This window comes from Chenopodium album, chromosome 16 (assembly GCF_948465745.1).
Source record: "Chenopodium album chromosome 16, dcCheAlbu1.1, whole genome shotgun sequence".
NCBI lineage: Eukaryota > Viridiplantae > Streptophyta > Magnoliopsida > Caryophyllales > Amaranthaceae > Chenopodium > Chenopodium album.
This window is the reverse complement of record NC_137849.1, coordinates 49,508,703-49,535,600: the sequence shown is the minus strand read 5'-3', so window position 1 is coordinate 49,535,600 and position 26,898 is coordinate 49,508,703. Positions and strand designations below refer to the sequence as shown.

The following is a 26,898-nucleotide window of genomic DNA, read 5'->3' as shown; positions in this document are numbered from 1 at the left end:
GGGGTTTTTGATTAATGAGAGAAAGTATTTTTTGTGTGTAATGAATACATAAAAATGAGGTCATAACCTCTATATATACTGGAAACAAATTAATCTAGAAACTGCTGTCATAACAGAATTATAACAGAATTCTGTTATGACTTTGTAACAAACTTTCTGACGTGGAGAAATAAGCTGAGCTGGAGCAGAAAACTTCTGGAACTTTTTGAGATCAGCCAAGGCAGCACATATAGTTCAACACCCCCCCTCAAGTTGGAGGTGGATGAGATGTAAGATCAAACAGCCCCAACTTGGAAAGAAGTTCCTGAGACTGAGCAGCAGGAAGGACCTTAGTAAAGACATCAGCCAACTGAGACTGAGTAGGCAAATAAGTTAATTGCAGTAGGCCTTCCAACACTTTCTCCCTTGTAAAATGACAATCTATTTCTATATGCTTCGTTCTGTCATGAAAGACAGGATTCTTAGCAATATAGAGAGCTGATTGATTGTCACAGTGAAGAGTGACAAGTTTCAGACCAGTTACACCCATTTCTTCAAGCAAATTAACCATCCAAACCACATCAGAAGAAGCAGCAGCCATAGCCCTGTATTCTGATTCACTTGAAGATTTAGAGACAGTGCTTTGCTTCTTTGACTTCCAAGAAATAGGAGAGTTACCAAAGAGAAAAATGTAACCAGTTATAGACCTTCTAGAGTCAGCACAAGCAGCCCAATCAGCATCAGAAAAAGCTTGTAAAGTCAAGCTATCAGAAGCCCTTAAAATTATACCTTGACTCTGAGTATGAGCAAGGTATCTGAGAGTGTAATGTAGAGCATCCAAATGAGAAGTTCTAGGATGCTGTAAGAACTGACTCAAACACTGTACAGTGTAGGAAAGGTCAGGTCTAGTATTTGTAAGATAGTTGAGTTTACCAACCATAGACCTGTAAACTTCAGCATTCATAACCAGATCACCAGAATCAGCAGACAGTTTCAGATGCAAAGGCAGAGGAGTTATAGCCTTTTTAGAGAGATCAAAGGGAGCTTCATCAAGCAACTCTCTGGTGAACTTAGATTGACTTAAAACAATCCCTTCTGGAACATAACCAACTTCTATGCCAAGGAAATAGTTCAGCACACCAAGATCCTTAATACTGAACTTGTTGTGTAAATGCTGCTTGAAATGCTCAATAGAAGAGATAGAAGTTCCTGTGATGATTATATCATCTACATAAACAGCAGCAAAAGTGATCTCTGCAGCTTCTTTCTTGATGAAAAGACTGTTATCATATTGAGACATAACAAATCCCAAAAGAATCATTTCTTGAACCAACTTGGCAAACCATTGCCTTGAAGCCTGCTTAAGTCCATACAAAGCTTTTCTCAATCTACAAACTTTGTTGTCAGGGTTGGGAACACCATCTGGAACCTTCATATAAACCTCTTCACACAAATCCCCATGCAAAAAGGCATTATTGACATCCAATTGAAAGATAGTCCAATGTTTACAAGCAGCCAAAGCAAGGAGACACCTCACAGTAGCCATTTTCACAACAGGTGAAAATGTTTCATCATAATCAATGCCATACTTCTGATTGTAACCCTTTGCAACCAATCTAGCTTTATATCTCTCAATAGTCCCATCTTTCTTCAATTTGATTTTGTAAACCCATTTGAACCCAATTGCCTTTTTATCCTTGGGTAGAGTAACCAAATCCCATGTTCCATTATCAGTCAAGGCCTTGATTTCTTTTGACATAGCCTCAACCCAATTCTGATCAGTAACAGCTTCAGCATAAGAAATTGGTTCATGAACAGGCTGAGATTGAGAAATAAAAGCTTTATGTTCTGTAGAATAGGTTGAGTAGGAAACCAAGTTGCACCAATGTCCTGTAATACTAGCATTACAGACATAGTCTTTGTGCCAAAATGGTGATTTATGTGGCCTGGAAGATTGTCTGGGCAAAGAATGAGTAAAATCAAGAACAGGATTTTCAGGAATGGTGGGAACAGAACTGTCAAGAGTGATAAGAGAAGAAGAGAAAGAAGTAGAATCTGAGCTAGAAGAGGAAGAATAATCTGAGTTAAGATGTGGAGTGGAAGGGAGAGAAGAGTCTGAATTTATGTGAGGAACAGAAGATAAAGAATGATCTAAGGTAGATAAAGGTGTGGAAGGGAGAGAAGAATCATCTGAGAAATTTTGTGAGGATAAGAATTGATCCAAATGTGAGACATAATCATCATGAAAAAAATCATGAGATTGTGCTGGTAAGAAAATGTCAGAATGAATTGGTGAAGAAGATTTATGAATGAAATGGAAAGGGAAATATTTTTCATGAAAGACAATGTTTCTAGAAATGATAACTTTGTTGCTGTCTAATAACAACACTTTATAGCCCTTCTGAGAAACTGAGTAACCTAGAAATACTCCAGCTGTAGCTCTAGGATCAAACTTACTCCTATGCACCTTAGAAGTGCTGACATAACATAAGCATCCAAAAACTCTCAAGTGTTGTAAGCTGACAGATTTCTGAAAAATCCTTTCAAAAGGAATATCATTCTGAATAGCAGACAAGGGCATTCTATTGATAAGGTAAGCTGCACAAATAATGCTGTCACCCCAATATTTTGCAGGCAACTGTGACTGAAACATTAAAGCCCTTGCAGTCTCCAAAAGGTGCTTATGTTTTCTCTCCACAACTCCATTTTGCTGTGGAGTGTCACTACAACTAGTGTAGTGAAAAATTCCCTTAGAAACAAGTAATTTCTTCATATCCCCTTCTATTAACTCTCTAGCATTGTCAGATCTAACTGACTTAATTTTTGTGAGAAACTGAGTTTCAACATAAGTACAAAAATCAGAGAAAATTTGGACAGTTTCTGTCTTCAATTTAAGTAAATGCACCCAAGTAAATCTACTGTAATCATCAACAATGGTGAGAAATTGATTACAGCCACTATGAGACTTAATGCCATAAGGGCCCCATACATCAATATGTATCAACTCAAAAGGAGCAGAACTCTTAATAGAACTACTAGGAAAAGGTAACCTAGATTGCTTTGCAGCAGGGCAGATCTGACAAATAGTGTTATTCAAACACTTATTATAGCTAAACTCAGGCTTAACAAGCTTCATTTGACTAAAAGACATATGTCCTAGCCTTAAATGCCATAATTTTGCATCATCAACAGCAGTAAGACACTTAGATGAAGACTCCAATTTTGAATTATCAGCAATGTTGTATAAACCACTCTTCAAACTACCAAGAAGCATTGAAGTCTCTGTCTGAGTAAGACCCTGGATGAAACATTCATCATGAGTAAAGTACACTCTGCAGTTCATATCCTTGCACAACTTATGGATTGAAATCAAATTAAATTTGAACTCAGGAACATGCAACACATTCCTAAGGGTAATTTGATTATTCAATCTGACAGAACCTATATGCTTCACAACAACTTTTCTGCCATCAGGGACTGTAATAGTGCAATTAGGATTGTTAACTAACTTGTAATCCTCAAACCAACTCAAATCAGAACAGATATGATCTGTTGCTCCACTGTCTAAAAGCCAATTAGCATTAGAACAAGAAATGAGACAGATGTTACCTGTCATCATAGCAGCATGATTGGGATTTTCAGTCTTCTGATTGTCTTTGTTTCTAGGAACAGTGTCCAAGAAGCATCTATATTCTTCAGCAGATAGAGAGTCAAAAGCAATTCTGTCAGTATCCTGTGAATTATCATCCATGTCACTTGCACCAACAGCAGTAATTTTTCTGTCCTTGAATCCAGAAAAACCAGGTGGATACCCATGAATTTCAAAGCATCTATCAATGCTATGTCCAGGAATCTTGCAATGTGTACAATAGAACCTGGAACCAGGTTTCTCAAACCTCTTGTTCCCAGAATAATTCTGCTGCTTAAAATTATTACCAGAATAAGACTGCTTGTTCATAGAAGAATTGTTACTATAAGAATTGCTAGGCTGTCTGTAATTCCTGTTGTTCTGATCATTGAACCTGCGCCTGTCTATTGCAAAAGCCATAGATTCAGAGTGAGAATTCAGCTGTGTAACCTCCTTATGCCTCTCTTCTTGAGCAAAAATCCTGTATGCCTCTGAGACCTTAGGTAAGGGAGACATCATAAGAACATTTCCCCTAATAGTAGAGAATTGTTCAGTCAACTTCATCATGAACTGAAGTAGATTTTTCTCTTGCTCACGTTGAAAAATCTTCTGAGTCAGATTACAAGTGCACTTGTTGCAAGTACAATGTGGTATAGGATGAACATCACTGATCCTATCCCATAGAGTTTTAATCTCAGTGTAAAACTCAGAAACAGACTGAGATCCTTGTGAAATATCAACTAATTTCTGCTCTAGAGAGTAAACTTGTGCCATAGAAGCAAAACCAAAACGATCATCCAAATCCTTCCAAACATCAGCAACAGATTTGATAAACAATACACTCTTAGCAATTACAGGATCTAGATTAACCAGAATCCAAGATAAGACCAGATCATTACACCTTTCCCAGGCAACAAGCTGTGTTGAATCAGAATTATCAGGTCTAGGAATTGATCCAGTAATAAAACCTAGCTTATTTTTTGCAGATAAATTGATCATCATTGATCTCTTCCAATCATGATAATTTTCTCCTTTAAACTTGAAGGAAACTAACTGTGCAGAGTTAGCATCAGAAGGATGAATGTAAAAGATGCTTGAAGGATCTTGATTCAGAGGTAAAACTACATTGTTTCCAGCCATTTCGAACGAATAGAAGAAGAAAAATGCATAAATCAACAGGATCAGGAAGCAAAAACTCAAGAACAAATTGAGAAATCCAGAAATCAGCTAAACAAGATCATATATCATCAGATCTTCAAACAAATATCTCCAGAAGCAAACAAACATCTCCAGAATCAAACAAACATCTCCAGAATCAGAAAAACAATCAAAATGATCGAGAATTAGATCAGAAAACACCTGAGCAATGCAGCAGATTCAATCAGGAACAATCAAGCTGTTGATCGAACGAAAAACTTCTTCTGCAAGCTCTGATACCATGTTATTTTTGATTATCAGCAGAAATTAAGCTCAGGAAAAACACAGGAAAAACGAGAGAAAAACTATCAGCTAAATAGAAAGGGGGTTTTTAATTAATGAGAGAAAGTATTTTTTGTGTGTAATGAATACATAAAAATGAGGTCATAACCTCTATATATACTGGAAACAAATTAATCTAGAAACTGCTGTCATAACAGAATCATAACAGAATTCTGTTATGACTTTGTAACAAACTTTCTGACGTGGAGAAATAAGCTGAGCTGGAGCAGAAAACTTCTGAAACTTTCTGAGATCAGCCAAGGCAACACATATAGTTCAACAGAAAGCGTGCATTAGTTTTAGTGGTGTTCCAATGTTCAATGTTCATTTTCTAAATTAACCATCAATCAGTCTTTGGATTCAATTAGGGTTTAAGTCTCTTTTTTTTTTTTTTTTTGGCTAATTATAGGACTTGTATATAAACATAGGAGATAAAAACACATGACAAATTCACAAGTCAAGTAATCTAAATGGTTTAAAGTTGGACATGAGTCAGCTATATAACTCTATTAACGAAATATATCAAGCAATTTTGACTTTGGTTTAACAAAAATAATTTACTTTTTTTTTTTTTTTGACAGTCGGGAAATAATTTACTTTGTCAATCAATCTTTTCTTTTTTATTTTATAATTACTTAATTAGATTTGAGTTATCATTCTAATTATAAGGGTTATGAAGTACATTCCGTCAATATTTTATTGTTTAAACTGACATTCTAAAAATAATTACTGTATCAAACACGGAGTACAAAAGAGTCATGCCAGAAATCACAGCTTTGCTATGAATCAAAACAAAACACACTCAAGTCAGCTTCCCTGCAATTGGCTGCCGATGGTGGTACTCCGTATAAGTTAAAGATATGCCAGAAATCACAGCTTTGTTATGAATCAAGTGAAGCAAATCCACGCATTTTCCCTCGGAAATGGCTTCGATTACGCCCAAATCCTCATCAAAAAGCTCCTCAAAATCCCCAACATTTCTTATGCACACCAACTGTTCGACCATATTCCTCAACCAACCACCATCCAATTCAACAAGCTTATTCAAGCTTACGCTTGCCATGGTCCTCAACAACAATGTTTCTCCCTCTATACCCAAATGTATGAACGCCATTGCTCCCCTAATCCTCAAACTTTCACCTTCATTTTCGCCGCCTGCGCTTCGCTCTGCTCTCCTCACCTTGGCAGGATGATCCACGCTCATTTCATCTTATCTGGGTTTAAATTTGATGTATTTGCAACAACTGCATTGGTTGATATGTATGCTAAGTTGGGTTTATTAGAATATGCTCGTAATCAATTTGATCATATGCAATATAAAGATACACCCTCTTGGAATTCTTTGATTTCTGGGTATGCTAGGTGTGGAAAGATGGAGGAAGCAGAGAAATTGTTTCAGTTAATTCCTTTGAAAAATGTGATTTCTTGGACTACAATGATATCTGGGTATTCTCAAAACGGGCAGTATTTGAATGCTTTAAACACTTTTTTGGCCATGGTGAAGGAAGAAGGGTTGGAGCCTAATGAGGTGAGTGTAACTAGTGTTCTTCCAGCTTGTGCTAATCTTGGAGCATTGGAGGTTGGAGAAAGGATTGAGAAGTATGCGAGGCGAAACGGTTACTTGGATAATCTGTTTGTCTGCAATGCCTTGTTGGAGTTGTATTCGAAATGTGGTAAACTTGATAGGGCAATGCAGTTGTTCAATGAGATTCGTGACAGGAAGAATCTGTGCTCTTGGAATTCAATGATGATGTGTTTTGCTATACATGGAAGACATGAAGAAGCTCTTCATTTGTTTCGTTTAATGTTGAGAGAAGGGATGGTGCCCGATTCTATAACGTTTGTTGCGGCTTTAATGGCTTGTACACATGGTGGCAAGGTTGCTAAAGGCCAAGAATTATTTGTATCAATGAAGGATAAGTTTGGTATTATTCCAAGGTTAGAACATTATGGTTGTATGGTTGATCTTCTAGGGCGTAAAGGGAAGCTCAATGAAGCTTATAACCTTATACAAACTATGCCAATGAAGCCTGACTCTGTGATATGGGGCACCCTTTTGGGGGCCTGCAGTTTCCATTGTAATGTCGAGGTGGCAGAGAAGGCAGCAGAGGCACTTTTTGAGCTTGAGCCGTGGAATTCAGGGAATTACGTCATTCTATCTAACATTTACGCTTCAGTGAAAAGATGGGATGGGGTGGCAAAGCTGAGGAAGATGATGAAGGGAAGCCAAATTATAAAAGCAGCTGGCTATAGCAGTATTGAAGAGGCAGATCAAATTCATATGTTTATTGTAGAGGATAAATCACATCCAAAGTCATATGAGATATACACCGTGCTGGAAAATGTATACCATGAGATAATGAAGAGTGGAGATGATATTGAAAAGGATGCTTAATTTCTCTTGCATAATTTCATAAATTTCAATACAGCAAAGTTGTTTTTTTTTTTTTTTTTTTTGGGGGGGGGGGGGCATTTATCTGACAATTTCAATGGACATACATAAGGGCGTTGGTCTTTCAAATACAAATGGAAGCCAGGAAGAAATCATGACCTCTGATGGATCAGATAGTTTTGGCTGGTATGCAGTGTAAAACTTGTCATTGTAACTCGAAGCATATGCAAGTAGAGCTTTAATACAACTGTCCACAGGTAAATATAACTCATCACCACTGTATTTTAGCTTTATTATGCAACAGCTGAAATATCACTGAAAAAACTCAGGCATTTTTTATAAATGCTAGTTTTGGAACATTGAGCGTTCACTTTATGCTAACTTGCCTGTAAAAGGCAGTAAATAGAGAAAAAAAAGGAAAAAAAAAAAAAAACCACATTCTTTTGTTGTTAAAATGTACATGGACAAGTACTACTGAATCTAAATCTACACATATGCTACCGGACGTAATCATATGGAAAAACAAAGTTATATATATTGTGCCATGCTTTTCATATCCATTGCAGGGCTTCCGTCTGTTAGTTCCCAAATTGCACCAGAACAAAAGGCTTACATTGCCTTCACCTTCACCTTTGAAATCTTTCGTCGACTCCTTCCTACTAATTTGAGAATTTCATCAAGAAGGATCACTGGAGCAGAAACAATGATGACTAATAACCACTCAGCAGTAGTCAGTGGAACTATACCGAACACATTTGCCAGTATGGGAACATACATTATGAGACAGTGAAGCCCAAAAGAGAAAGACATGGCAATCAACAGCCAAGGGTTTCTCCAGGGTGGCATTGTGATCAGACTGTTGTCTTCAGAGAGGGCATTTAAAGAGTTGAACATCTCTATTGCCACCAAAACAGAAAGTGAAAGGGTCATTGCCTTCACTTTACCAACTGAAAAATAGTCACATGGATTTGTGAAGCTTATACTGTGCCCCCCTGAAACTGTGAATGGGGAAGCAGTGAAATTTGACCATGATGAGCACTCTCCCCAGTTTTGTAGCTGAGACATTTGTATGAGTGTGTGGCCATCGCTTATGAGATTGATACCCAGAAAAGAAGGTTGGGTAAACCATAAGACAAAAATTCCGACTGTTGCCAAGCCAACATAGGACCCAATCACCTGGTACAATGAGAAGATCATCAGTAAAACATAAGGAAGTTTTGCATCCTTCATGACATATGGCCTCGCTCCTCTGCAGCTTTTGATGCAGGGAGTAGGAGTGGCAGCATCAGTAACCTAGTAGGGGTCCCTTTTGCTATTAAGATAAAGACTCTTAAAGATCCTTAGGGAAGAGAATATCCCTTATGAAAGGGATTAGTGAAAAGAAAAGTAAGAAAAATCGAAGTATGAAATAGTTTGTGACTACGCACCAGGTATCGGAAGAGAACCCAGGAATTGATTAGAGGATCATTACTTTTGCGGGGAGGTTTGTGCATGATGTCTACATCTGCAGGGTTGAAACCTAGGGCTGTAGCAGGTGGGCCATCAGTGACCAAATTTACCCACAAAAGCTGTACTGGTATCATACATTCTGGAATACCAAGTGCTGCAGTCAAGAATATGGATATAACCTCACCGACATTGGATGATATCATGTACCTGCACATAGACAAATGAGAAGGGATTTGAACATTGATAAATTATCCAAAGATAAAGCTTGTAGATGTTAATATGATGCGCAGCTGTATGGTACCTAATGAAAGCTTTCATGTTGTTGTAAATTGAGCGACCCTCAGCAACAGCAGAAACTATGCTACTGAAGTTATCATCAGCCAGCACCATATCTGCAGCTTCTTTTGCCACCTGGATCATTGCGTATTTTAGTTTTAGTGCATAAATATGAAAATAGATGGAGTTGATGTCTTTTTTAATTGGATGTGTCAAGAATGAGGTGAAGTTCAATGTAGAGTTCAATAAATTGCAATTTCCTTCTGGGCAAAAAGAAGAAGAATGTGTGTACCTCAGTTCCAGAAATGCCCATTGCAATTCCAATGTCTGCAAGTTTTAAAGCAGGAGCATCATTGACACCATCTCCGGTCATAGCAACAGTCTCTCCACTCTCCTTTAGCATCCTAACAATTTCTTGCTTGTGTTTAGGCTCAGCACGAGAGAAAACCTTCCCTCCAGGTCTAGAAAGAATTTCAATCTGTTCTGAACAGGAAAGTGCCATGAATTCTTTGCCAGTAAAGCTTCTTCCCTTCAGTTCTTCACTGTCAGCAAACAGCTGAATTTCTTGACTGATGGCCTCAGCTGTAGACTTGTTGTCTCCAGTAATGACGATCACTCTGATCCCTGCTTGTTTACAATCACCCATTGCTTGTGGCACTTCCTCACGAGGTGGATCCTGTTCCATTTTAAGCCTTAGAAGAGTAAAGGGAAGAATTTGAAGCACTAACTACGGAGGACAATCATTATGTGAAAAGGAAATCTCACCCTTATACCAACAACTCCCACGAAAACAAGGTTGCTCTCAATTTCTGGGTAGCAAGCAGGATCAAGGAGCTTCTTATGGGCTGGATGACTTGCATTGGAGTAATCAGAAAGTTCACCCAAGTTATCCTTGTATGCCAGTCCCAGACATCTCAATCCCTTTGAGCTCATCTCAAACTGTCTCAACAGCAACAATTGCTTGCAGGATTCATCAATTGGAACCATTGATCCATCTGCTAGTTGAACATGTGAAGTGCGCTCCAATAAACTCTCAACAGCGCCCTGTGAACTCCTTGCTTTTAATTTCAGGAAAAGTTTACAGCAAATGAGAAACTATAGGCTAGCAGCTGGTGTAACTCACCTTAACAAGTAGACGGTTTTGACCAGTTGGTTCTTGGACAATGACACTCATAGACTTGCGAAATCGATCAAACTCCAGTGTTGCCAACCTCTTCGACCTCTTTGCCCACCAGTCACAGCAAACTGCCCATGAAGAGATTTATATGAATATTACTCTATTTAATTAAGACCCTACTGTAGTGTTGTTGGAGGCCACTCCTGTAATTCATGCAACTACAATTAAAGTAAAAGAAAAAGATAATAGAACAAGAAGACAAACTGCTCACCTAGTTTGACTGAAGTACGATCGATCATATAGTTTGCAGCAAACTGCATGTCACGGATTTTGTTCCTCACCTTAGCATCAGGAACACTCATTTTCTCAACTAATACCTTAAGTGCTGCTTCAGTAGGCAAACCGGTGGCTTGATAAGCACGACCATTGCAGAAAATCCCAGCATCATTGCAGACAGCAGATATTTCTGCCACAGCTTGGAGGCTTGCGTCCATATTATAGCAATTCCAGTCCACTATTCCTCCATCCTTTGGATCATATGTGGTTCCGTCAACTTTAAAAACTCGGGAAGTTGTAGTTTTTCCTCCCAGAGTGAAGAACTCGGTCACAGCCATCTGGTTGGTTGTCAGAGTGCCTGTTTTATCCGAGCAAATAACGGTGGTACAGCCTAAGGTTTCTACACTAGGCAGCTTTCTAACTATTGCATTCTTCTGTGCCATCTTCCTTGTGCCTAATGCCAAACAGGTTGTGATGACTGCAGGTAGGCCTTCAGGAATGGCAGCTACTGCAAGGGCAACAGCTATCTTAAAATAGTACGTACACTTCTCAAAAGAAAATCGGAAATTTGTTGGCCATCCATTCACAACATCCCAAGATAGGAAGTATTTGTAGTTGATGACCCAAACAAGAAGGCAAACAATTCCAATAAAAGTAGTGAGCCTACTACCAAACTCGTCGAGCTTCTTCTTCAAGGGAGTCTCGCTCTCATCTAATGAGGCCTCGTGAATTTGAGTCTGAATCTTCCCAATCTCAGTCTTCATCCCAGTATCAACAACAATAGAAAGACAAGCCCCATTGACAATCGTCGTGCCTGCAAAAAGCATGTTCTCCTTTGCCTGCAATTCACAGTCATCTAAGAAAACAGGCAAAGTGCACTTCAGAACAGGCATAGATTCTCCTGTCAATGAGCTTTGCTCGACCCTCAAAGTCGAGGTTTTCAGGGCAGCAACTCTCATATCAGCAGGAACTTTATCTCCCACTCGCAATTCAACTATGTCACCCGGGACTAGCTCCCTTGCAGGCAAGTCCGGGATAACATAACCATCTCTTACAACCTTTGCAGACTCACCCTGCAAGTCTTTCAGTGCTTCAAGGGCTTTCTCTGCATTAGTCTCTTGCCATACCCCAACAATGGCATTAAGAATAAGGATCAACACAATTACAAAAGGCTCAACATAGGCCTCAAAACCGGTCTCACCGGACTCCCGGCCATATAAATAAGCAAGTATAAAAGAAATAAACGCGGCCGTGATCAGTATCTTTACAAGCATATCATCAAATTGTTCCAACACAAGATGCCATAGAGGCTTCCCTTTTTCCTTGTCCAACTCATTCCACCCATGCTTCTCCCTTCGCTTTTCAACTTCATAACTACCCAAACCCTTGTCTAGTTTGACATTGTACTCTTTCAAGCATTTTTCAACAGACCAAGACCAAGCAGGAAATGGTTTTTCTTCCATTGATGTTATTGCTACCATTGCAAACTCACAACCCAACAAAGATTCTCGATCTTTCTTAACTTACACTTCTTAAAATTCCATCTTTTTTTTTCTCCTGCATTAATGTTCATACAATTAATCAATTAATTCTGTCTTTGTGATGATTATAATGTCAAACCAAACCAAAGTGAAGAATCCAAAAACGTAACTCAGTCAAAAAACAGTTTTTATGTCATAATCAAACCAATAAAAGTCGTATTAACATAATAACTAACTAACATTACCTTTGAAATTCAAATTCTAAACTTTGCTAATCAAGGAAAAGTCTACAACTTTATGTTAAATAAATTCACAAAATATGAATAAATCCCATAAAAGAAATCAACAATTACACAATTCTAGTAAAGACAAAAAAAAAAGAGAGAGAAAAAGAAAATACTTACCAGGAAAACAGAGGAAACACCATGGAAATTTACTTGGTCCAACAAAATACTCGTAGGAAAATTTTGTAACCAATAAATAGCATTAAAAAAAAAAAGGTATAAAAAATAATGAAAGCAACGACAAAATTAATTTTTTAAAAAAGGATTAAAAGAATTAGGTAGTGATTCTATGTCATAGAGTAGCTTGCATACAAAGCATTCTGATGAAGTTATAAGAAAAAAAAATAAAAAAAAAATGTAAAATTTGTTACTCGTAAGAAAGAACAAAAATTCAAATAAAAATAAAAAAGGAAAATCTTTAGATTTAGGAACTGTCGAGGATGGTTCGTTTCTTTGAACTTTAGCTTTTGTGTGTGTTTCATGTAACGGAGTAATGGTTTTTCTTAAAAAAAATAAATTCAGTTTAAATTTTGAAAAAGTTGGTAAGCATGTTCTAAATTGACAATAATACCCTCCATAATAGTGTTGACATTATTATCACAAGAAAGATGAGAATATAAAATGAAGTTGTACTTTTGGTCTTTAAGATAGTTGGACATTAATAATTTAAGGGCACCAAGCCACCAATTGCAGCACTTTAGAAGGGTGAAAAGGAAGTTGTTTATGTCTTTGGATTTAATTAATGATTGGATGGTTGCTTGACAACCCTATAATATTGGATTGGAGGAAAATCATTCTTTTTCAAATTGGAAGTACCAAATCCTTGTGTCCTTTTTAGAATTAATAAGACATTTGATAATTTGTTTCTTATTATATACAAATTAATGCAATGTTCTTCTTTTAACTTGCTTTGAAACCCGCATTAAGAAATAAATCTCTTCAAAATAAAGTTCAGCCGACATATATTATGAAAATTACTTCTTAACATGTTGTAATCTCTTTCATAATTAGATATAAGGGACAAAGTTGATACATCTAAGACTCCCTCCCACAAATCTTTATGTATGTAATTTTGCATATAAGAAGTACTAATTATGACAAAGTAATAATAATTAAGAGTTTGTAATTGTTGTTTCCTGATTTATACTAAAATAGTGATAAATTTAATATGCTAATTTGAAAAATCAACTCTTAAACTAATTATTTTTATTTGGTCTATTTGAAAACTATGACTCATGAATGTCAAGTTGAATTTTGAAGTAACAAAAGATGGTATGTAAGGCCCTGTTCAATTGCTCTTATTTTTACTTATTTCAGTAAGTGTAAATTAGTTTAAATAAGTGAAAATGTTTTTTAAAAAATCTAATAATTAAAACGCACCCTTAAACGTGATTAAATATCCCCATCACGTACTTATAATTGTGAATCTCTCTACACCAAAACAAAGAGTACGAGTGTCCATATCTATGAGTTTAATTAACAATGAAACAAATTTTGCTGCCTACAGTTCAACTCATCGATCTCAAGTCGCTTTTTAACAACTTCATATACTTGGTAATTAATTACCATTGTTTATATTTCCGGGAAACTTCCTTAGTCAATATCAGGAAATACGTATATGCTACAATACACAATTTGGACCAAGTAATGCGAATTAGCATAATTTAATGCAGAGTATGCATCAGCAAATAGAATTGAGATTTTGAGTAAAGTCTTCTGCAATTAAAGAACAGGGAGTATATAATTATAGGATAATTTGTCAAAAACAACCTTTTAAAGTGCCTATTTTATTAAAAACAACCTTTTAAATTTTTTTTTGCAACTTCAGACCACATTATAAATTTTTTTTACCAAAGACAACCTAATGCTAGTTTTCGGCGTTGACTTTATTTTTCCGATGTTGACCACGAGTGTGTGAGGCACGTGACCTCATATATTGCTAATTATACCCCTTTCCCCTCCAATTAACTCCTATTAAAACCCTTCAAAGTGACAAATTATTTTGAGAGAGGAGGGGATTTAGTACAAGTGAATTGGAGGGAAAGGGGTGTAATTAGCAATATATGAGGTCACATGCCTCATACACTCTTGGTCAACATCGGAGAAATAGAGTCAGCACCGAAAACTAGCATTAGGTTGTCTTTGATAAAAATAAATTATAATGTGGTCTGAATTTGTAAAAAAATATTTAAAAGGTTGTTTTAAATAAAGTGAACACTTTAAAAGGTTGTTTCTGACAAATTTTCCATAATTATATTCTTTTTTGCAATAAGCCATTGCATATATACTTGAAATAATGTGTTCTGATTGTAACAAAGTCATAAAATGATCTGACTGAAGTCATTATGGTCTAATTTGGTTTAATCCACAACTTGTTTTTAGGAAACTCAAACCATTAATTTCATACTATACATTGTGCAGTGTAACGGGTAAACTATAAAAGAAAATAAAGTAGTATTGTAGTTAAGAGCTTAACAAGCAACTATCCCATCCACTGGTATCTTAACATGTACTCCGGATAACCGTATTTGATTACACTGGAATATTATTTACGAGTATGAGTATTAACTATTATAGACTCTATCATCATGCGAGCTGAGAGGCCTTTTCAAATTGTAGAATACATGTTTTTAAGGCCAACTGAGATAATTTGGATGTTCATGCATGGTGATTATAATTTAGTCTCACTTTGCATTAGGAATACCCCTCGTGAGAAGGGGTTCCTAATGTTTTTCTTTTTTCTTACCCTTAAAAAAAAAAAAAAAAAAAAATTTAGTCTCGCAATTAAATTCATATTATACATGTTCACCATATTTTTATTTGTTCCAAACAAAATAAGTTTGATTATCTCAAAATATTACTCATGATAGAGGTTTATAATAGCTAACTAGCCAAGTATTTTATCTATTACTAAAATAATACGATATAATAAGTTCAAATAATTTTATGGAAAATTTGTCAGAAACAACCTTTTAAAGTGTCCACTTTATTTAAAACAACCTTTTAAAATTTTTTTTGCAATTTCAGACCACATTATAAAATTTTTTTATCAAAGACAACCAAATGTTACTTTTAGGCGTTGACTCTATTTTTCCCGATGTTGACCACGAGTGTGCGAGTCACGTGACCTCCTATATTGCTTAATACACCCCTTTTCCCCTCCAATTAACTCCTATTAAAATCCCTGCTTCTCTTTCATCCCTCTTTTTGTACGAGTGAATTGGAGGAAAATTGGTGTATTAAGCAATATACGAGGTCATGTGCGTTGCACACTAATGGTCAACATCGGGAAAAATAGAGTCAACGCCGGAAAGTAGCATTTGGTTGTCTTTGATAAAAAAATTTTATAATGTGGTCTGAAGTTGCAAAAAAAAATTTAAAAGGTTGTTTTTAGTAAAGTGGACACTTTAAAAGGTTGTTTCTGACAAATTTTCCTAATTTTATCTAAGTGTAATTAATGTGAATCAACATACCCAGCTATAAGTATCACAGGTTGTAGGTAGGGGTGTCAATTCGGATGATTGAATCGGGTCTGATATGGTCGGGTCGAGTCGGGCAAATTTATAAACTTAAGTCATACTAAATTGTTATGTCCACGTGAGTCCAAATTTGAATCGGATTTTTTTCAGATCAGTTTCGGATCGGGTTGAGTCGGGTGTGCTTTTGACACCTCTAATTGTGGGCCATTTAAGACTAATATATTACGTATCCTTTAGATGTTAAGCAAGCGAGGGCAAAAAGACTCGCAAAAACTGATAAAGTAAGTTTGATGTTTGCTTCGATTAATGAGAGAAGTCTCTTTTATTCCTTCTCACTGACACAGCGTGGCACAAGTCGAACAACCTTTGACACTCATCAGTTACAATCAAATGAAAGGCAGCTTCAGAGAAACTTGATATGCGGAGTATTATTATCATATACTAGTACTAATCGGTGGTACGACTATGGAGTTACAATTAATTAATTAATTTTTGAATTCTATATAATTTGACATATTTCGTACGTACAATATAGTACAAGTGAAGTAATTAAGTACTTCAAGTAAGACTAATCTACAACTATAGTTATCTTGTTCGCGGCTAATTGTATTTTGCAAGCAAGAAGACATTTGGCCCATCATTCACACAAGAGGTGAATTTAAAATGTCTTGGAGTATAGATTTATTAAATCAAAAGATCCGCCTCTCTGTGGTGGAGTGTCTCCATAGTGGAATGGTTAGTTTTTATTAGTTTAGTTATTTGTTTATGTTTAGAGTTTGTTGGTGTGTTAGGGTTTATCAAAAAGGTAATCATGTTTTGCCCTAATATCAGTTCGTTGGTAAAGATTTGTTCGAGATTGCAACGGTTGTCAAGTTTTCAAATGCATGCAAGCGAATCAGATAAAAATCATCCTTATGGCTATAACAAATTGTAGACTGTCTCTCCAAAAAGGTTGTATATTCCAGCGATGCGTGCGAGAGATATACCATAGTGCAAGATCTTTTCAATGATCGTAGCTTTGATGAAGAAAACCCTAATTTGATTCAATTTTATGTATTTATTAATTTAGATTTCATTTGCAGATGTCATATGGCTTTTTACGAAGTATTAATTAATTGATTTGTTTCAAAAAACAAATCGAATTAAAAATAATTGAAAAATATTTTTTTTTTATTTAAAAACCTTTATACTTTGTATTATAGGTGATTTGCATGCATGATAATTCTTTTTTTTTTTTTTTTTTTTGAAACAAACATGCATGAGAATATATAAAAATTCTACAATGTCATTCTTTAAAAATGACACCACAATTTGCTGATGTGGCAAAATATGATTGGGCCGTATTTTGTATTTTTATTATTAATTTGAATTATTTTTAATGTCCATAATGTATTAAAGTTGTATTCTTTTTTGTATTCTTTTTAATACGTGTATTTTTTTTAGAAATACATATTTATAAATTATGAAAAACTTTTTTATAATAAATATTAAATTTTCGAATTTGTAATTATAATTATAAATCATAAAATTAAATTCATTCATGATTTACATCAAAAAATTTCATCATCGATCATCATCACTCATCATTGTTTATAGTTCATCGTTCATCATCACTCATCATCGTTCATCGTTCATCGTTCATCATCGCTCATCATCGTTCATCATCGCTCATCGCTCATCGTTCTTCATTCATCATCGTTCATCAATCATACCTTAGATTAGCCCCCCATTCCCGAATTCAATGTTAATCGTTGATAATTTCGCATATCCCAGCTAAAATCGTGATAAAATTTCGAAAATAATTGTGTTTTTGCATTTTGTTTTTTTGCACTTTTTGATTTTAGGTTTTCGTTCATACAAAAATCTCAACAACAATCGCATTTATAATTATTTGCAAATGACGAATTTTGGAATAAATGGTTTGAAAATATGATTTATGTGGACTCAAGTTCTGCAGTTTTGTCAAAGAACAAAGAGTGTCAAGTTTTTAGAAGATGAAGTTAGTCGCATGTTTTTAACTACCGCAACCCCTGTTTGATCTGTTAAATGTACTCAAGTTTTCTCGAAGCTGTTTGTGGGTTAGGTAATTACCTAAATTATCATTGGTCATGACATAAGAAAATAATCTTTTCTAAATTATGGAATTAACCTTATTATATTATGGACTAGAGTGAAAATTAAATTATGATACACGTTTTCACTCTAACATAATATACTTATATTTTGTCAAAAAAAATATATAATATAATTATATATTGTTAGAAAATTGATATTGTTCATAAGTATTTGTAAAGAAGGAATTCCTCTTTAAATGGTTCGAAATTTGTTTTATGTGGACTCAAATTGTGCAATTTTGTCAAAGAACAAGGAGTATCAAGTTTGTAGACAATGAAGTGGTCGCATTCTGTTTGATCCGATAAATGTAATTATGTAATTTGCTTTTCTCGAACTTGTTTGTGGATTAGGTAATGACTTAACCTAAGTTTGGTCACTACATAGGAAAACAATGTTTTTTATACTTTGGTATGAACCTTATTATAATATGGAAGTGACAAAATATTAGATTTTGATATACCTTCTCACACTATACTATAATTTACCTATATATTGTTAGAAAATAAATACTCCATATGTTTCATAATAATCGCAAATGTGGTGTTGGCTAAAGTTTTTGAAAAATTATAGGGTTGTGACTAGAAGTAGAATTATTTGATATAAAATATGGTTAATAGAGATATATTTAATTGTTAGTAAGAGAAAGAAATGTAGTAATTTTAAATAGTCTAAGTGGGGTTGATAGAAATAGAAAGTAATTATAGGTCATTACGAAATAAGAAAATATTGCAATTATTACTAAACGGATGAAAACAGAAAGATTTGCGAGTATTATGAAACAACGGGATAGAGGTGTATATTAACTAAGCCGAGGATTACCTTGGGTATGTTCATGTTCATTTAACTAAGGCGAGTCCATGAACGATCCCGAAATTTTATATGAGAACTTGAACAAGCTAAGCTTAAACCGAGCTTGAACCCGGGTAAGTTATTGATCGGCATTGTTCATTTATACTCGTTCTTTTTTCAATAAATATTATTACAGATCACATATATTAATCTACATTAGCCCTACTCCAATCCAACTCCAACGGCAAACTAATTTTCAGATAAGATTTGTATGTAACATATGTTTTAATTTAACTAGTTACATAGGTCACGTATATTTTTCTTACATTTTATTTTGAATAATGTAGACTGAAACTAGTTTCATATATATATATATATATATATATATATGTATGTATGTATGTATGTATGTATGTATGTATGTATGTATGTATGTATGTACCTATTTTAAAAAATAAGGTAGCATGATATTTCAAAGTATTAACCTTTTCTATTATAGGTCATAATATAAATTCAATTTTATTTTTATTTGTTTAATAACCCCCTCATAAAATTTTGTTCTAAAACAAATCCCTTCATTTTCATTTTCCGTTTATAAAAACCCTTCTAAGAATTTGAAACTAAAAGCAGTATTTAATTGAAAATTTTTAAGCCATTTTTGAATATTTTTGAGTTGAAGCCCTTATTGAATTTGTAAAATAAAATTCCTAGAATTTCGTTAGTCTTCAGATTTAAACTACAATATCTTTGACCAACTCCCAACCGGCTCATTTAGTCATTCACTCATCTCAATATGCACCATCACAAAATTCTTGTTTAAAAAATTATATACTTTCGTTTTTTCAGCTATAGATCATTTATTACATTTGAATAGATTTAATATAATAATATTTGATTTCCTAAATAAAATCAACAAACGTACACATACACAATTATATAAGATTAACAATTTAAATAGAAAAACAATTTTTAAATAAGACAACTCTGCAAATATATATTGGGGTAATATATGTAGTGTCTTTAATACCTGTCAAAAGCAGAGCTACACAAACCGAGTTCAAGCAAGAAAAAAAAAAAAACCAAAATATTTATGCGGGATATTCAATGTTGTTTAGATAAGTTGCAAAAGTCAAACCATAATAAGAAAGGACCCAAAAGGTAATTACAAATTAAGTCATTTAAACATATTATATCTTCTAATTATCTTAATCATTGAATTCTTCACGTTCCCGCTGTCGTCGACGGCCACGCTTGATACCACGACTATGCACATTGTAATTCAGAAGCAGGAAAGAAAGGACCATCCCGATGGTCCTACAATTATGTATTGGTTAAATGATTGTGTGAGGAAAGATTGTGAATATGTTGTTTGTCACAATTTAAAGTTAGAACGGATGGCTTGCTGTTGCACAAAGTTGGATTCAGTAGGTATCCCTTGTCGACATATGTTTGCAGTGATGAAATATTCTAACATGGTGGAGTTACCACAGGGTTGCATTCTTCATAGATGGACAATAGAGGCAAAGGCGCATCTTGCAGATTCATACAAAAAAGTTCGTCAATGAAGACTCAATTGAAGATCGCATTTCTTTGACATCGTTCTCCAAGTTGGACATTTGTGAACGAATTTTATTCACATCCTCCTCGGCTTCATTTTTTTTCTTTTTCTGTCCAATTAAAAATTATAACTAAATTGTTAGGGAATGCCAAAATTCTATTAAAAAAAAAAAAGATACTGCCAAAACTAAATTCAAATAAATGCCTATTGTAGAAGCAAATTCCAATTACAAAATAACATTAACTGACATGGTAATGACCAGATTAACGAAAGATGGATGCCTTAACCACAAGCGGAATCCAATTAAAAAAAACAAAAAAAATGTTTTAGGTAATGACCAATTTGAATACAGGTAAATGCCAAAATCACAAACAGATGAATACCAAATTCGCACATCACTTCTCCGAATCAAACAGGGTTTGCGAAAAAAATACAATTAAAATTTGAAAATTACAAGCCTATGAGAAATAAATATTTATATACACACCCTACAAAAAAATAGAGTTTGTCTGTTACCCAATCCTTAGAAATCAATTACTTTTATTATGTTTAAAAATCATGTTATAAATGAAATTGCAAGTATGATTATGTAATTTATTTTTTTTAATAAGATAAAAAGTCAGTTAGGTGAGCACACTTACATATGTGTTCTTGACCATGATTGGAGTTCAGCAGTACCAACTTTGATCGAAGGACTTATGATTCCACAATTGAACGTGAAAAAAGAAAAATAAGTAAAACTCTACTTAAGAACATGGCAGGATTTGATAAAGAACAATATACTAATTTAGGAATATCCCAAAACTATAGCCACTAAATTATATGCCCAATATTTCAAAAATATTGTTTCCAAATTATAATAAGATAATAATCTCATAAATATTTTTTTGCTAAAATGTTATGATAAAAATTTCAAAAATATTTTATTCAAGATACAATAAGATAATGATACCATAAATATTTTTTGCAAAAATGATAAGATAAAAATTCCTTAAATCATTTTTTTTGTTATATGATTATCGTAAAATTATGATTACTAAACGCAATTGGTAATAACCTAATTAATTATAGCTAAATATTTACGATAATGACCTACATAAATAAATGTAATGACCTAACTACATACAGGTAATTACCTAACCACAAACATATTACAAAAATCGCAAATGAAAATTTTGGATCAAACAGTTCGAAAAAGAAAAAACAAACTCGAATTCTAAACTGAAGAGCAAACCCTCGTTATCCATTGACGTTAAAAAAACAAGAAATTAAGCATTTCACATCATCATATTACACACGACTAAGGCTTTTTCCATTCTCAAAACTATCAAATAAAGTAATTTTTATATCAATCAAAATCATCAATCAAACCCTAAACGAAATTTATACCCGAAATTGGATGGGGTTTTGGACGGGATTTTGGTCAGAATTTGGTCGAAATTTAGTCGGAATTGTGGTCGGAGTTGTGGTCGGAATTTTGGTCGGAATTGTGGTCGGAATTGTGGTCGGAATTGTGGACGGAATGAAGAACAACGAAGAACAATGATGAATTTATTTTTACTAAATTGTAATTCTAATTTAATTTTTGAAAATGAATTAATTAAGTTTAAAATAGATTTTTAAAAACTATAATTACGTATTCTATAAAAAAATACACGTATTCACAATTATACATACATGTATTGTATATTTAGGTATTTAAAAATAAGTCAAAATTCGCTCAATCATAACATGACACCTCGTCATGTTATGGTGTCATTTTTTAAGAATGACACCATAGAATCATCCTGAGAATATAGGGCAAAGATAAGTTGCACAAATGAGTCAATGACCATCAAAGGCAGTAATAACTCATGTAAATCAAGCATGACGGTGTGTTTATCCCTAATTTCGAGTAATGGTTTGAATAGAATCTTTAACAAGACTCATGCAATAATAAATGTTTTTAAAAAAGGTCTAGTTTGAGCTTGAAATTAAAAACATATTAAATCATGCAGGCTCATGACTCTTAAATAGACTCATGGTAAATTTGTCAAAATTCACTTTAATTTTAATTGCACATATATTTCATCCGTTTCTATTTTAGTTGACGCATTTAATTTAGACACCCATATTAAAGAGAGGTGAAAAAATAATAAAGTGAGTGGGCTGTACTAAAAAAAACAAGGTATAAAACTTACCAAAAAAAAAAAAAAAACGTGTCAATTAAAAATAAACTACCTAAAAGAGAATACGTGTTTTTTTTTTTTTAAAAAAAAAAACAAAGGTAAATATAACATAACTTGGGACCTGTTCTTTTCAGCTTAATTTCAGTTCATTTTCTAATTTTCTTTTCTCATAAACAATTCAGTTCACTTCATCTTAGTTCAGTAAATCAAACAGACCTTTAACCTTCTGCATCATCAATGTTCCGAGTAGTACGGGCATACATTAATGTCTCCTTCAAATAAAATGCGATAAATTCAGATGAATAAAAATCTAAGTCCATTTTACACATGTTAAAAATTAAGGAGACTAAACAAACCTTATTGGCAAAAATTAACTCTTAATCTCCTGTCAAAAAAAAAAAAAAAAAAACTCTTAATCCAACAATTATTACAGGTCGGTGGGAAATTTGGGCTTTTTTTTTCGCAGGCCTATTTAACTAACGTCATCACTCGTCCAACATTTCTTAAACTCTTTTTCCCCTAAACAGCTACGGAGTAACAACTATTTGCAATTAGGGTTTTTCTCTCAATTCATCTTCCATTCAATTTTTCCAAGGTACGCTAAATTAACGTTTGCTAGTATGAAAAATCTATGATTTTGACTGTAATTTGAGTTTTATCGATGTTTAGTTAACCAATTTTGCGGATAATTTCTGCAGTTTTAGCATTTCAATCGACGAACGATGAGGCCTGTTTTCGTTGGAAATTTCGAGTACAGTACTCGTCAAACTGATCTTGAGCGACTTTTCTCCAAGTATGGCAGAGTTGAACGTGTTGATATGAAATCTGGTAATTTCATTTCACTTTTTTTTTTTTTTTTTTTTGTTTGTGTGTCAATTTTCCCTTTATTTTGTCAATTCTTTTGCAGTTTGAATCTCCGAAATTTCTTCTACTATTTTTTAATTTTATTTGTGACTTAGTTCGTTGAATTCACGTTTAATTTTGGTTTCAAACTTTCAATCCTGAGAAACGGAAATGTATGGAGTAATGTGGCTTTTTATTTGATAAATTATTGCTGTTTTACTGAAATTAGACTATTTTAATTTGAGCTTAGTTTAAGCTTTCACCTTGACCTGCTGGTGTTTAATGTTTGTGTTGTGTGCTACATTGGAATGTTCGAGTCGAGTTCTCGTGACTGCTGGTAGAAGTGGTCTATTAGATCTAATGTTTTGGTTTTAGTCCTGAGATTGCCATCACGCATGCAAATATGCTTACTGTGGTAGAATTTTCAGTAGTTTCACTGAATCATTTGCATGTTGGCAATGTGGCACATGAATTTTATAATTGCTGCTTAAAGAGTTCGTATTTACTTGTAGTTATTGGTACTTTTATGAAGTGTAGTAGTATCATTTACGAATACATATCCAAGTGTTTGAAACACCATGGCTCAAGATTTAGGCCCTGGGGATTATACTTTGAGTGGATGCAGTCACGAGGTTATCAGGACATGCTCAAGTGTTTGTTCATTCTTGTCAAAGCATTATCTGATTCCTATTTATGAGCATAATTAGTGTATGGCTAGCTGATTTTATGGCTCGCTGAAGTTTTTGAAGTCTGGCACTCTGGCATATTGGCATGTATTTTCTGCCTATAGCACAGTGTCAAATTTCCAGCACAAGTACTTCAGAGGCTGTGATGGCGTACAGGGTTGGAGCAACCTAGTTTATGTTAACCTACCTGTTTCAATTTTCAAACTTGCGCCCTAGTGCTTCTGTGGGTATTGTCTAATACTCATTTTGAATTTTTATGAATATGATGTTTACCAATGGAGAGTTAGGGTAACTTAGTGTACGATAGGTTAGTTATTTAAATTTCACACTTGTGTAAATGTGCATTTGTGGAAATTTGGCCAGTACTTCTAGACTTCTAGTAAAACATATGAGCATAATATGTGTCATATAAAAGTCTAACCATCATATTCGTCATTGGCTATTCAAGTTCCAGTTTCTTTTGCTCATAGTTGTTGATTATCTGGCTCTTTTTATTGATGCTTGGAGCTTTATTTTGATATATAGGGTGAATTATGAATGTGGCCCTACATGGGAATTTACTCTTTGAATTCTCATCTTAGCTTTATAATTTATGATGAGGGAGTCTATATGTAGTCGGCGTAGTTTCTTTGTTGTCTGGACCATTAGGCTTGCATACTAAACTTAGCCCTAATTATGATAATGTTTTACTATTCTGAACTGTAGTAGTATAGCATTATATTGACCTTTTCTATTACAATATAATTATATACATAAAAAACAGCATCCTTTACTTGAAATACTGGCATAGTTACATCTATCCTTTGACTCTTGAGTATGGCTGAATAGATTATAATATTATATTATGGTGTAAATGTTCAGTCTTCCACTGGGGCAGGATTGATGTCAGCCGCAAGTATACAGTTTGTTTGGAGATATACTCCATATTAAGTGTTTCTTTTCACGCAGGAATCTGAGCTTCCATCTGGATTCTACAACACTTTCTACAACACTGCACAAATTCCTTCTAATGGAAAGGAAGCTTTCGTGCTTGTGTGCTTTCCACAAATCAGATGGAAATGTACTGCATTTTCTTCAACCTGATCATCCATCCTTCACTCTACACTGCTTTGAGTTATCTTTTTTACAAGAATGATCATCCTTGGCTCAGTCAAATCATGCCATGCACACCACATTTCATCATTCCGGGCTCAATGATTTATGTCTTGTCATGCTTCTTATCCTGAAATCGTGCTGTATGAATTGGAGAAGAATGCTTTGCAATGACAGTCTGAAACTTTGGATTTAGATTTTTATATTGCCAACCATATGCCAACCTTGATTTAGTCATCCTGCACGCTTCTACATCCTTAAGTGCATCAGACCTACACATTTGTTCAGGTGTTGTATTTTCTTAAGTTACTGCCTGGCAAAAAAATTATCATTTGGCTGAAGTAACTCCTATGTCATAGCTGTAGTACCAACCAACAGCTTGTTAGCTCTTCTGCTTACTATTTTTCCTCTATGCAGGGTTTGCTTTTGTTTACTTCGATGATGAACGCGATGCGGATGATGCCATTCGTGCTCTTGACAATGTTCCGTTCGGCCGTGACAAGCGCAGGTTGTCAGTGGAGTGGGCCAAGGTATGTTACTGTTTTGCATGCACATTTCCCTTGTTGAAGTACCTTTTTTTTAATAACTATTATTATTGACCTCAGAAAAGTAATTTGGCATTGCAAATCTGAGTATCTTACTCTCTATTGATTTGGTATACTATGTCATTTCTGTCTCGTATGTTCCTGAAATTTCCCTATATTTTGTTCTACTCTTTTGACAGATGCTCTTTTTTTCTGCTGGACAAAAACTTTGCCTGTTCTCCGTTTAACTAGATAGAGTAGATACTCCAATAATGGGGGATGTGAATTGATTTCCTTGTAGTAGTATAGGGCTGTTTATGATGTGGCTTGCAATTTATTGCTGCAGGGTGAAAGGGGTAAGGCCCGTGATGGATCCAAGGGAGGAAGAGTCACTAAGACCTTATTTGTCATAAACTTTGATCCAGTAAGAACACGTGATCAGGATCTAGAGAGACACTTTGAACCTTATGGGAAGATTTTGAGCGTCCGAATTCGGCGGAACTTTGCATTTGTGCAGTTTGAAACTCAGGAAGATGCTACTAAGGCTCTTGAGCACACCAACATGAGGTTATTAAGATTTCTTTTTACTTAAGTTGATTATTCGATTTGTACTACAGTACTAGCCATCAATATCATGCTTAATCGTCAACTTTGCAGCAAGCTGTTGGACAGGGTAATCTCAGTTGAATATGCCCTCCGCGATGATGATGAGAGAGATGACAGGCTTCGCAGTCCAAGAGGTTATGGCCGGAACCCTCTGCGGCGCTCCCCAAGTCCACATTTTCGTCGCAGTAGGCCAAGTCCTGACTATGGTCGACCTCGTAGCCCTGTTTATGATCGATATGATGGTCCAGCTTATGAGAGGCGTCGTAGTCCTGATTATATTCGATACCGCAGGTAGGTCTTTCACGATGTACTCAAGTTTTTATTAAGGTGAAGTGCCTAATTTTATCAAGGTGAATTGTCTTTTGATTGTTAACCGAGTTTTTAACAAGATGAATTGTTTACTGATCATCTTTATATCTTTATCACAGCCGATCACCAGTTCGGAGGTCAAGAACTTGAAGCTTCAAGCACTTCATCATGTAGGATGTGGAAGTACTAGGTTATTGTTCTCTGAGAACTTGAGAAGTATTTAGTTCTGAGGAATTTAGAATTTTGAAGCGCACTTGCCGACTGTTATGCTCTCGTTTAGAATCCTGTAATATATCTTCTGTGGATTGAAACATCAATGACTTTAGTCTACATCTTTGTGAAATATTAATGGATTTGGTCTATTTCTC

General features: G+C 34.6%; 2 protein-coding genes and 1 pseudogene across 2 annotated transcripts; 2 read left to right on the top strand and 1 right to left on the bottom strand.

The window, feature by feature from the left end:
• Window positions 1–5,741: 5,741 nt before the first annotated feature.
• LOC145584501 (pentatricopeptide repeat-containing protein At5g08510 pseudogene) lies at window positions 5,742–7,481 on the top strand (annotated as a pseudogene).
• A 307-nt stretch (window positions 7,482–7,788) lies between these two features.
• Window positions 7,789–12,849, bottom strand: LOC145586881 (calcium-transporting ATPase, endoplasmic reticulum-type-like). The gene is made up of 8 exons (XM_081643839.1): window positions 12,482–12,849; window positions 10,592–12,153; window positions 10,327–10,448; window positions 9,969–10,247; window positions 9,496–9,879; window positions 9,229–9,338; window positions 8,906–9,134; window positions 7,789–8,654 (listed from the first exon to the last, which is right to left on the bottom strand). The coding sequence occupies exons 2-8, from the start codon at window positions 12,075–12,077 to the stop codon at window positions 8,088–8,090; spliced, it is 3,177 nt and encodes a 1,058-aa protein (XP_081499965.1). The 5' UTR covers window positions 12,078–12,153; window positions 12,482–12,849; the 3' UTR covers window positions 7,789–8,087.
• Window positions 12,850–22,973: 10,124 nt separating this feature from the next.
• Window positions 22,974–26,892, top strand: LOC145586879 (serine/arginine-rich splicing factor RS31-like). The gene is made up of 6 exons (XM_081643838.1): window positions 22,974–23,065; window positions 23,169–23,298; window positions 25,509–25,621; window positions 25,962–26,182; window positions 26,273–26,512; window positions 26,650–26,892. The coding sequence occupies exons 2-6, from the start codon at window positions 23,193–23,195 to the stop codon at window positions 26,678–26,680; spliced, it is 711 nt and encodes a 236-aa protein (XP_081499964.1). The 5' UTR covers window positions 22,974–23,065; window positions 23,169–23,192; the 3' UTR covers window positions 26,681–26,892.
• The last annotated feature ends 6 nt before the right edge of the window (window positions 26,893–26,898 follow it).

What these genes read in the sequence shown, in the direction of transcription:
- LOC145586879 (XM_081643838.1), top strand. Translation starts at nt 23,193, where the DNA reads ATGAGGCCTGTTTTCGTTGGAAATTTCGAGTACAGTACTCGTCAAACT. An exon ending in ACGTGTTGATATGAAATCTG is followed by an intron (nt 23,299 to 25,508) that starts GTAATTTCATTT and finishes TCCTCTATGCAG; the next exon opens with GGTTTGCTTTTGTTTACTTC. An exon ending in CTTGAGCACACCAACATGAG is followed by an intron (nt 26,183 to 26,272) that starts GTTATTAAGATT and finishes TCAACTTTGCAG; the next exon opens with CAAGCTGTTGGACAGGGTAA.
- LOC145586881 (XM_081643839.1), bottom strand. Translation starts at nt 12,077, where the DNA reads ATGGTAGCAATAACATCAATGGAAGAAAAACCATTTCCTGCTTGGTCT. An exon ending in TCGTACTTCAGTCAAACTAG is followed by an intron (nt 10,449 to 10,591) that starts GTGAGCAGTTTG and finishes CTTCATGGGCAG; the next exon opens with TTTGCTGTGACTGGTGGGCA. An exon ending in AAAACCGTCTACTTGTTAAG is followed by an intron (nt 10,248 to 10,326) that starts GTGAGTTACACC and finishes AGGAGTTCACAG; the next exon opens with GGCGCTGTTGAGAGTTTATT.